Source organism: Micropterus dolomieu, linkage group LG23 (genome assembly GCF_021292245.1).
Source record: "Micropterus dolomieu isolate WLL.071019.BEF.003 ecotype Adirondacks linkage group LG23, ASM2129224v1, whole genome shotgun sequence".
NCBI classification, from domain to species: domain Eukaryota; kingdom Metazoa; phylum Chordata; class Actinopteri; order Centrarchiformes; family Centrarchidae; genus Micropterus; species Micropterus dolomieu.
The window spans coordinates 18,082,812-18,093,593 of NC_060172.1; the positions used below are offsets into that span (position 1 = coordinate 18,082,812).

The 10,782-nt window shown below is 41.1% G+C and overlaps 2 protein-coding genes across 5 annotated transcripts in view; both read left to right on the forward strand.

Annotated features, from left to right (window-relative positions):
• Positions 1-418: 418 nt before the first annotated feature.
• On the forward strand, positions 419-2,948 carry LOC123963353 (transcription factor SOX-2-like). 3 transcript variants are annotated; one of them, XM_046040155.1, is made up of 5 exons: positions 419-678; positions 802-1,089; positions 1,642-1,881; positions 2,047-2,296; positions 2,618-2,948. In XM_046040155.1, the coding sequence occupies exons 1-5, from the start codon at positions 561-563 to the stop codon at positions 2,871-2,873; spliced, it is 1,152 nt and encodes a 383-aa protein (XP_045896111.1). In that variant the 5' UTR covers positions 419-560; the 3' UTR covers positions 2,874-2,948. The 3 variants fall into 3 exon arrangements, with proteins under 3 accessions (XP_045896111.1, XP_045896109.1, XP_045896110.1); XM_046040153.1 differs by having other exon boundaries at positions 420-1,089; XM_046040154.1 differs by having other exon boundaries at positions 423-1,089; positions 2,047-2,275.
• Positions 2,949-4,030: 1,082 nt separating this feature from the next.
• LOC123962605 (transcription elongation regulator 1-like) overlaps positions 4,031-10,782 on the forward strand; it is a 19,468-nt gene continuing 12,716 nt past the window's right edge. For both annotated transcript variants that reach the window (XM_046038767.1, XM_046038768.1), the window contains exons 1-5: positions 4,031-4,117; positions 5,152-5,377; positions 7,110-7,262; positions 8,207-8,495; positions 8,592-8,834. In XM_046038767.1, the coding sequence (XP_045894723.1) occupies positions 4,071-4,117; positions 5,152-5,377; positions 7,110-7,262; positions 8,207-8,495; positions 8,592-8,834 (958 nt within the window). In that variant the 5' untranslated portion in view covers positions 4,031-4,070. The remainder of the gene's footprint in view (positions 4,118-5,151; positions 5,378-7,109; positions 7,263-8,206; positions 8,496-8,591; positions 8,835-10,782) is intronic.

Consider the following 10,782-nt stretch of genomic DNA (forward strand, 5'->3'; position numbering starts at 1 on the left):
TTTTACATTTGATCCTAAACACTGGGGTCATGTCCTGTATTTGTTCTGGGAATTTGGAGGTTCTGGCAACTTTAGACAAGGTTATATTTTGTCATTAAAAACTTTGGTGGATCACTTACAGGCTGATTCCAGTAATTTTTGTAGACTCAGTGAAAGTTGAGTTAAAGACAATGAAAATAAAATGTATACAGACAATATTAAAGTTAACAGAATTAATAAAAAAATTAAAATTATTAATTAATTTAGCCAGATTATTTAATTTAATTATTTATTTAATTATTTTCAATAATTATTAAAAACTATTTTTTGATGTGTGGTAAAAATTTACTGAGACAGAAGAGGCTTGCCCTCAGCATTTCTAAAATCCTGGCTACAGCCCTGTACATATTCTGTCAGCTACGTGGCTAACAGCTACATAGCTAGCTGGACCGTTCGGGCCTGTGGAACACCGTTAACGCCTTTTAACGTTCAAGAACCGTTACTCTGTTCTTTTGTACGTTTTTAATTAATCACAATTCAGATGAAACATTAAAACCAACCCCAAAACTACAGCGACAGTCATGACAATGGACCAGCACTTTCAAAAAAGAAAACGAGAAACGGGTCAGGACCCAGCGACGCCCTCTCAGTTCCTCCAGACCAGAGAGGGAGATTACATTCAGCCCCTGGACGGGACCGGTAATAAGTTTAAGACATGGGGAAACTACATGGCATCTGTTGGAGCAAGTTGTCAATTTACAGACAGAAAGCTAACTCTACCACCCATATCGACCCTTTTTAACAAAGTACCACTTTACCAAGGTGTGCCGGCGGAAGTGAGAGGCTGCAATGGTGGCGGGGTACGGTCAGAAACTGTCACTTCAGGTCCATGCCCAACAGCAGCAGCAGGTTACCAGGTCAGGGTAGTGGACCTGCAGCCACCTGGTGAACAAATTGTCCCGCTCCAGGTCACTGACAGGCTGGATCTGCCACAAGCCACCGCAGCTAGAGAACCCATGAGCCCAGGTCCAGTCCACCTGACCCCAAGATCAACCAGAGTCGGAGGTGATGGCCCAGCCACCAGTTTTACCATCCCGCCAACGGATGACGGTACAGTATTCCCATAGAGCCTGTGTGTGACTGTGACAGGTGTTGGAGGTTTAGTAAGGAAGCAGAAAAATTCAATGTTTGGAATGACAAAAACAACATATTATATATATATATATATATATAACAGCATTATATATAATATTCTTGGAAAATGTTAATTATGAAACACTTGTAACTATATGAGACTGTCAAAACTTAAATTATAAGTGACATTTTGAGCTTCAACCATGTCTTTTTGAAGTAAGTAAAAATGAGATACTAATTCCAAATGGTGACTTCTTTGACTTGGTATATCATAAGCTTGACATCCAAGTGTCTATCAGAATTTTATCAAAATGGAAAATACTGACAGACACATACTAGACAATATTTAGGGGCATTTTTTTTCATTAGGTGTTTTTAGTCTATCCTATGTATTTTTTCTGGATATTGTGTTTGTTATCTTACAGATTTCAAAGGCAGTCGATCTCAAAATTATTAACATAATATTTTGGGAGGTTTTTTACCATAAAACCGCCAGCGAAGTAATCAGTCCCCAAATGTCTCCCTCAGATATGAGGCAGATGCTGTCTGGCCAAGACAAGAATGGATACATTAAACGGCCGATGAATGCCTTTATGGTGTGGTCTCACATCCACCGATATGCCCTGCGTAAAGCCTGCCCCGGAGCCAACATGATAGACACTAGTATCCAACTGGGCTGTGAATGGTCCAAGCTCAGTGAGGAACAGAAGAGGCCCTATTATGAAGTGGCTCACAAACTGAAACACATGCATAAGCAGCAATTCCCTGGTAAGGACAATTTAGCAGCTGATTTGATGACAATTTACTGCAAGGTTACTGCCTTGTCTCCAGTGCAGTTATACAGTAGCATATACAGTATTTTCCGTTTGAAATTTGTTCTAGTGTGGGTTAGGAACCTCTTTCTTTCACTTACTCTGGCTTTATTCTTGACAGATTATGAGTTTCACCCAGAGAGGAAGAGAGGTAGAAAGTATTTTGCCTCAGGGCAGGGAGCAGGACAGGACCCTGGCGTTTCTGTGTTTGTCTCACTGGCCATGCCTCCAGCTCAGTCCAAGTGGCTGGCCCCCAGCATGTACACGTGTCCCGTCATGATGCCCTGCACAGTGGGCTACTATCCCTACCCATCTTGTAGCCCATATCATCCAGTGAGCTGCTACTCCAGGTACCAAATCCACCATTCAAGGTTAGGCATAATCAGTGAAATATTTCTGCTAGCCAATGTGTTAGAGCTGGTTTGTTTCCTTCAATACCTTCTAGACGGCCCATGTAATTAATTGATTTGAACAACTGATAAAATACAAAACAAGCAAAACACACTTTATTTTAGATTTCTTTTCAACAACAGCAAGCGGAGAATGATTTGGTTAGCCAGGTTTTTACATTTGAAAGACTTTTACACTGACTGACTTTTTGGTGCTTATTGGTGAATTAACAGTTCAATGACATTTGCTTTGACACATTCATTGGAGCATTTTATAATTTACTTGCTGTGTGCTTATATCAGGGTTTTATGCAGATACCAAAATGCCAGCAGCTCCGTGAGGAATTACCACAGAACTCACCCGCAGGGGGACGAGACCACTCTGCTCACTCTGGCCAGGGAAATCATGCAGCAGGAGCCTCATCGAGTCCTTATCGGCTCTACCACGACATCAGAGAGCCTTGAGCAGCCTGACGTTGGCACCAGTCAGCAGCTACTGGCCAACAACAAGGTGGAATTTAAATGTGAGGATGATGTTGATGTTGTTGGACTGCTCTAGGAGATATTATATATATATATATATATATATATATATATATTTGGTTTTGTTATGAAATAAAGAAACTCTTCTGTGTCTGTACCTGTTGGCCTGCTTTTATTATTTGTACTGTATATTCTAAATGCCACAATAAAATGTCCTGTCTTGATTTTGGATTGCATAAAATGAAGTGTTCTCAAAATTATACAGCGGACACCCAAATCAAATTATATGTGTTGACCTGATTGTCAGTTTTTCATCATATTCAGATCTTAAACATGTTCATAGTTTCCTCCTCACACCAGCAACAGTGAAAAGTAGTAAAAGTTTGGCTGCCTCAGTTTGTCTCTTCCATCGCCACATTACATTCACTTTCCAGGCACTTTTGTCCAAATAATTGACTTTAATAAGGGCTGTTAGTGACATTATTCAGAATGACCATGACCTTTAACTCTCACATACACATATGAAACCAAACTCATTCACATACAATGATAAAAGCCTCATACATACAAGTGAAATGCGTTTACATAGTCTACACACCTACTTTATTTTTTTTGAATGAGAGGCATTGAAGAGAGTGTTGCAAGTTTTTTGTTAGTGCTCTGCAATGTCAGTATTAAAAAAGTCTGCAATACATTGAGTCCTCTTCTTTGCCTCACAGCTAAAAAAAATAAAGTTTTAAAAGCAAAAAGGATCAGGTAAACATACATTGTGGTGTGATTTTGCAGAGACCAGAAAACCTGTTGTAAATTATTGTGTTTTAAGATGATAGCGTGCAGATGTTATTATATATTTGACTTTTACATATGGAAATACATTTTTGAACACAGAACATCAACAGTTTTTCCACTGTGACAGATTATTACTAATTTTTGGACTTCACTTTTTTCCACGCTGTACAGAGTGCACACAAAATACCCACAGCACGCAAAATAGAGACCACCACCACAGTAAAGAGTATTCAAAAAGTGTTAGTGATTACAGTCCAACTTATTATTAACAACACCCTGCACACTGACTGAACAAAGACATCATGAAAAATGGGACCCAAGCGGCCCAATGAATGATTGGCCAAACCTCCTTTAGAAAATATTCTTCCAATCAGAGCTCACAAAGCTTGGACTGCGTTCTGATTGACGTCCAAGTTTAGCCAATACGAAAAGTAGAAATCTTTTAGGGGCGTTTCCAGGAAGACAGTAGTTACATTTTCCTGTAATGGCGGACCAGGCAGAGAGCGAGACTATCGGGTTCAACGACAACAGGTCAGATAAAAGCAAATAAGGTGTTAAAATGAATATCAGCGCTGTGTGCTATTAAACACAAGCCGAGATTTTATGAGAAGTCGGTTAGCGTTGTTTTTGGTCGAGAGGTTGTGATAAACAGTGTTTTTATTTGTGAATGTAGCCACATTAGCTAACTAGCTTCTAGCTAACTAGCCTGTGTTGCCAAGCGGCTCGTCTAGCACGCGGTAAACACAGGCAGTCAGATCAAACACAGCCAGATGTTTTTATCTTTCACTGAGCTTTCTACTTCATCAGGCCCCGAGTTTGTGTTTCAGAAACGCCTCCTGTCTTGAGTGTACACACATGTGACTGTATAATAGCCAGCGAGCTAAGAGATGCTACAGTCATTAGTAAGCAGGGGCACATAAGTCCGTTCATTCAGTGTGTTGAATGGACTGGCTAGTTAGTAAGGAGGTTTACTGATTGAATGTTTGACTTTATTTAGAATCAAAGTGTGTGTGTATATATGTGTATATATACCACGCTGAAGGTTTCAGCTGTTACACCGGTGGAGTAATACGCACTAAAGAGCTACAAAACGTTACTAAGTTACACCCAAAGGCTCTGTAGCAAAAACATCATCCACATCAGTGTGATCGCATCTTCAAAAAACCTCCGTCTGCACCTCGTATACTGTACACAAATCAGCTGAACCATATCAATTCAAAACCATAAAGGTGAAATGGTTACACAGAAACAGAAATATAGTGTTTGTAATCAACTGCTAACTATCAAAGCTTATGCTGGCTGGCTGCATCATCAACCTTCAGTACTCTCTGTCTGGATTTTTAAGCAAGTACTACATAATGTTGTTTTGCATTACCTGCAATATAATGTTGTTAATATTTTTACATTATTTTTCTTTCATATTGTGAATTTGGGTGCCTTAACTAGCACTAAAGTTACCTGCAGTTTTGTAGAGTGGTTTGGTAGAAAATTTGCATGTTAGTATTAAGTGGTGATGTTCTGTAAAACACTGGTTGTAACTTGGTATTATTTTTTTGGTGTGCTAGAATGGCGCAGCAGGCAGTGCGGTTCCGTGGCCCTGCACCTGCGCCTGCCCAAACCCCAGTGTTACGAGGCCCACCACCACTCCTTAGGCCACCGCCACCTCCTTTTGGGATGATGAGGGGTCCCCCACCGCGACCCCCATTTGCACGTCCACCCTTTGACCCCAACATGCCGCCCATCCCACCACCAGGAGGCATGCCACCACCCATTGGACCCCCCCATCTACAGGTGACTGTTTTCAATACTTACACTGTATATGGATGCATGCACGTTTATCTTTATAGAAGTGTAACGCTAAGCTATTTTAACTTCTCAACAGCATGCATTGAGAGATAGACAAAGATTAAAAGAAGCCTGTTACAGTATAAGAAATCTGTTCAAAATAAACACTCCACTAACCATATTTTAACAGTGACAGGTCAGAAAGTTCTAGCTGTCTTATAGGGACGTTAGATAATGCATGTTGTGTTTAAGCTCCTCCTTAGCCAAGTAAAAGGAGAAGTTTTCTTTCAGGTCAGTTCAACTTGCAATAGTTCTTATTCATCATGTTTCTGTTGTAAGATTCATTCTGAGCAACAATTGGGTGATGTGGACTATGAGTTGATGTTTTGTTGTACTTTTTCTACTGCGGTAGTTAGCCCTGTAGTCCCTTTAATATCAGACTCTGGGTGTACTGGGTGTTATGTCTGGATGGTTTTTGCGTCAATGTCATGAAGCACCTTGTTTTGCCAGTTTTTATTTGCTTTATTAGTCAAAAAACAGACATTCCCATCTGATTTTGTATTCAACATGTTCTCAATGGATAGTTTGTAAAATGTACAATATGGATAATCTTAATACAATTACATATATTTTAGTAGACCATAGTAGCCAAAATATCAGGTACTGAGATTTCACTAATTAGCACACTTCATCTGCAGCCCACTCAGACTGACACACTGACAGTCTATATGAATGGGTTGTAGAGGCTGCTTATTTGTGATGGAGGCTTTGGTGAGCTGGCCTTTTTTTCTGTGAAGGATGGAATTGGAAATGAATTTAATGAAACCAACAACTACATGAAGAAAGAGAAAGGAAAAAAGAATGTGATAGAGAAAGACAGGGAAAGCGTGCACATGTGGGCGCGTGTGAGAGGGCTGAAATTATTGGACCGGCGCAAGACGGACGAAAGCTTGATCATGGACAGAAAGAGAGGTGAAACTGAAACTTTTATCAGGGAATTATTCAGCATAATTGTCAGGTTTATCAGTGAAGTGTATGGAACTACAAAGCAGACTGGATTCTCTTGACAGGCATCATACATGCAGCTACTTACCTGTTTACTTTATTGCAGTGGCTGCCAACAGTCATTGTAATCCCACAGGAATAATATCAATATATTAACTGATATTTGCCTCCTTGTTGACAGCTTCTAATGAAGATGCTAATGTTTTTTCCCTCTGGTCAAGAGTATTAGTTAAATACCTTGAGGGTAAATGTGCATATGTGTGAGTAAGTTCAAAGAAAAGGGTAAATCCTCGAGCAGAGACTCCAATGTTTATTATGAATTTATATCAATCAGTGGTGCAGCCTTCTTGCTGGCAGTCTGCAAAGAAATTGACCACAAAGAAAGCTTTAGTACTTTCTGGCCTGAATATGAGTATTGGCTCCTAGAACACTGCACAACAAGGAGGAATATGACTAACACTGTTTTATAATCTCTTTGGCTACCTTCCTCTTTGTAATCGATTCTTAGATGCAGTGTGATTCTCTCTATTGATTCACAAATTTAATTTGAATTTCAGAGGTTTCAATAAGCCCTGCCTAAATAGTCACCTGCTAATCTGACTGGCCTCTTTTCCATACCCAATGAAGCCACATTTTGTTGGAGGAGGGAGGACTTTTATTGGGTAATTTCTATTCCTAGCCCTGCTCTTTACAGTCTGAAAATGTAATGCTGTGTGTCTATCTTTTGCTGCAGAGACCTCCATTCCTGCCCCCTCCCATGGGGAACCTGCCGCCGCCTCCAGGGATGCTGTTTCCTCCGGGCATGCCCCCCGCTCCTACGTCTGGAAACCCTGCACTCAACCCTACAGAGGAGATCTGGGTAGAGAATAAGACGGCAGAGGGAAAGGTGAGCTGGAAGTGAAATGTCAACACATAGCAGGGTCCTGGAAAGGCAGGGATATTTAAGTCAAGAGTTTACAGTTATTCCAAAAGTATGTTAAAACTTTTAAGTTTGGTTGTCTGATTTTTTTTAAGTCTAAGAGTGAAATATTGTCCTGATGTTAAGACTTAAGTAGAAACCATATACACGACTGATCTAATCACTTGACTGCACTTAAAGAGGTGGTATTATGCTTTTTGGCTTTTCCCCTCTCCTTTATTAACTTATATTTCTTTTTTGTGCATGTAATAGATTTGCAAAGTGAAAAAGCCCAAAGTCCAGCCTAAAGGGAGTTCCCATCTCCCACAGAAAATGCTGCTCTGAACTGCTTGAAAACAGTTAGTTTGTAGTCCAGCTGTTTCCCTTTCGTCCCTGTGACGACACAGAACAAAAACACCGGTGGAAAAACACTGAGCTGCAGCACACACCTCCTCTCCTTTCCAAACCCTAGCTACCCTCCAGGCAGTCAGTGGACATAAAGTTGTTACTGTAGCTTAATAACTCACCACTCTGAAACTCTTGCTCCAGTCTATGTTGCCAAGCTGGTCAGCAACATGTACAGCTGAAACAAAGCCGTTTATTCTCTGCTTCTGATTGGCTAGTAGTCCTTAACTAGGAACTGCGAATGTGCAACTCCCAACAAAGATCATTTAGAGACAAGATGTATCACTCCACAGCTAAAACAAAGCCTTCACACATGATGAAAAGAGGAGCTGCAGCAATGTGCAGTATGACAAAAAATTATGGTGTTTTTTGAAAATTAAACCATGTAAACCTGTTCTGGTACAAGCCCTAAAAAGGATTTTGAACCTGAAAATGAGCATAATACCACCTCTTTAAACAGCTTTGCAGGAGATAGTCTGTTAACTATGAATGTAAAAAACTGCTTATGTCTATTATCCCTTCCACAGGCATATTACTACAATGCCAGGACCAGAGAGTCCTCTTGGAGTAAACCGGACGGTGTGAAGATCATCCAGCAGTCTGAACTCAACCCTTTACTTGTAGCAGGACCTGGGGCCGCGGGGACGGGTGCAAATGTGGGGGTGACTGCAGCTGCCACCTCAAGCAGTGTCAACTCTACAGCCAGCTCAGCAGCAACAGCCTCCCCAACTCAAGCCCCGTCCACAACCCCGTCTCGCACACTCACCTCCAGTCCAGACTCCAACGCCTCCCCCTCCCCCTCTGTGACCATTGCAGGTAAGTACACAGTCTTATATGAAGGATAGACCATATGCACACACAAAAGCAAAACTAAAACTGTTACTAATTATTTATCATTTTGTTTCCCAAAAGGCACGGTTGTAGCTGACCTAACCCCTGTTGCCACAGTGACCTCAACTGTTGCTGTGTCTCCAGTCACTGTGGTAACCGTTTCCACGATGCCATCACCTGTTACGGCTGTGCAGACCATGCCGCTGCTGCCTACAGCCCTGCCTCACAGTGTGGGCCAGCCCACCGCAGCCTTACCTGCCTTCCCCCCTGTCATGGTGCCACCTTTCAGGGTGCCCTTGCCAGGCATGCACATTCCTCTGCCAGGTAAGAACCACAAATTAAAAGCAAGAAACAGTCCACAATATCTAACTACTGTCACTATGCTACAAACCAGTTGTTAATACGTGTGTATATATAGAACAAGAGAGGACCTCTATATGATGATAGATTTGCTGCCCATGTAGCTAGACGAGTTGACAAACCTTTAATTGAGCTGATTACATTCATACCCTCGTAACTGCTGTTATGGGGTGTCCACCAGAAAGAACTGGGGTTGACACAATAATAGTATCAGCTGTGCGATATATTGAAATTCAGTAAAAAAGATAAATACTAAAATACATATTGCAATAAGCTATATTGCTGATATGGGCGTATTTTTATGGATCGTTATAGGGTTAAACAAAGCCGATCAAATAGCAATCCTTTCTTTAATGTTCTTGTGCACCTCAGCACGCTAGTGTTGCTGCGCTGCTCTGTAAAGCAATGCAGCATTTTGCTTGTATATGGAAGTGAAAATTATAGTGTTTAATAATTAAAAATTACTTGGGCGCATTGGTAAGACTGATACTGTATGCTCACAAGGTAGATTTAATTGTCACATTACAACAGGTTGTAAAATTGAGTTTGTAACTCCCTTCTGCTACAGACAATATATAGTCCCCTCCAAAAGTATTGGAACAGTAAGGCAAATTCCTTTGTTTTTGTTGTTCACTGACGACATTTGGGTTTAAGATCAAAAGATGAGTATGAAACAAGAGTTCAGAATTTCAGCTTTTATTTCCTGGTATTCACATCTAGATGTGTTAAACAACTCAGGACATATCACTGTTTGTATTAGACCACAGCATTCTTAGGTGAGCAAAAGTAATCTTGAAGTAAATAACATTTAATGTTTGGTGGCATAACCCTTGCTTGCAGTAACTGCCTCAAGCCTGCCACCCATCGACATCACCAAACTGTTGCATTCTTCATTTGTGATGCTATTCCAGACTTTTACCGCAGCTCTTTCAGTTCTTGTTTGTTTCGGGGTGTTTCTCCCTTCAGTCTCCTCTCAGGAGGTGAAATGCATGCTCTATTGGGTTAAGGTCAGGTGATTGACTTGGCCAGTCTAAAACCTTCTACTTTTCCCCCTGATGAAGTCCATTGTTTTGTTGGCAGTGTGCTTTGGGTCATTGTCCTGCTGCATGATAAACTTCCTCCTAATTAGTTTCAATGCATTTCTCCATAAATTGGACAAAATATTTCTGTACACTTCTGAATTCATTCTGCTGCTACCATCATCAGTTACATCATCAATAAATATTAATGAGTGTGTTCCAGAAGCAGCCGTGCACGCCCAAGCCATGACATTACCTCCACCATGCTTCACAGATGAGCTTGTATGCTTCGGATCATAAGCAGTTCCTTTCTTTCTCCACACTTTGGCCTTTCTCCACACTTTGGCCTTTCTCCAGACTTTGGCCTTTCTCCACACTTTGGTAGAGATTAATCTTGGTCTCATCAGTCCATAAGAATGTGTTCCAGAACTTTTGCGGCTCATCTCTGTACTTCTTCAATCTGGCCTTCCGATTCTTCCTGCTGATGAGTGGTTTGCAACTTGCGGTGTGGCCTCTATATTTCTGCTCTCTGAGTCTTCATCGAACAGTGGATTGTGATATCTTCACCCCTGCACTGTGGAGGTCGTTGCTGATGTCACTTACTGATGTTTTGGGGGTTTTCTTCACAGCTCTCACGATATTTCTTTCATCAACTACTGTTGTTTTCCTTGGCCGACCTGTTCGACCTCTATCTGCTCAGTACACCAGTAGTTTCTTTCTTTTTCAGGACATTCCAAATTGTTGTGCCCAATGTTTGTCCAATGGCTCTGGTCGATTTTCCTTCTTTTCTCAGCTTGACAATGGCTTGCTTTTCTCCCATAGACAGCTCTCTGGTCTTCATGTTGGTTTATCCTCTTTAACAGGAAATGCAGTCTTTATAGGTTTGAACCAAG

Bases quoted from the DNA above. Each gene is read 5' to 3' on its own strand.
- LOC123963353 (XM_046040153.1), top strand. From the start codon at position 561: ATGACAATGGACCAGCACTTTCAAAAAAGAAAACGAGAAACGGGTCAG. The intron at 1,882-2,046 runs GTAAGGACAATT...TATTCTTGACAG, and splicing joins GCATAAGCAGCAATTCCCTG to ATTATGAGTTTCACCCAGAG. The intron at 2,297-2,617 runs GTTAGGCATAAT...TGCTTATATCAG, and splicing joins TACCAAATCCACCATTCAAG to GGTTTTATGCAGATACCAAA.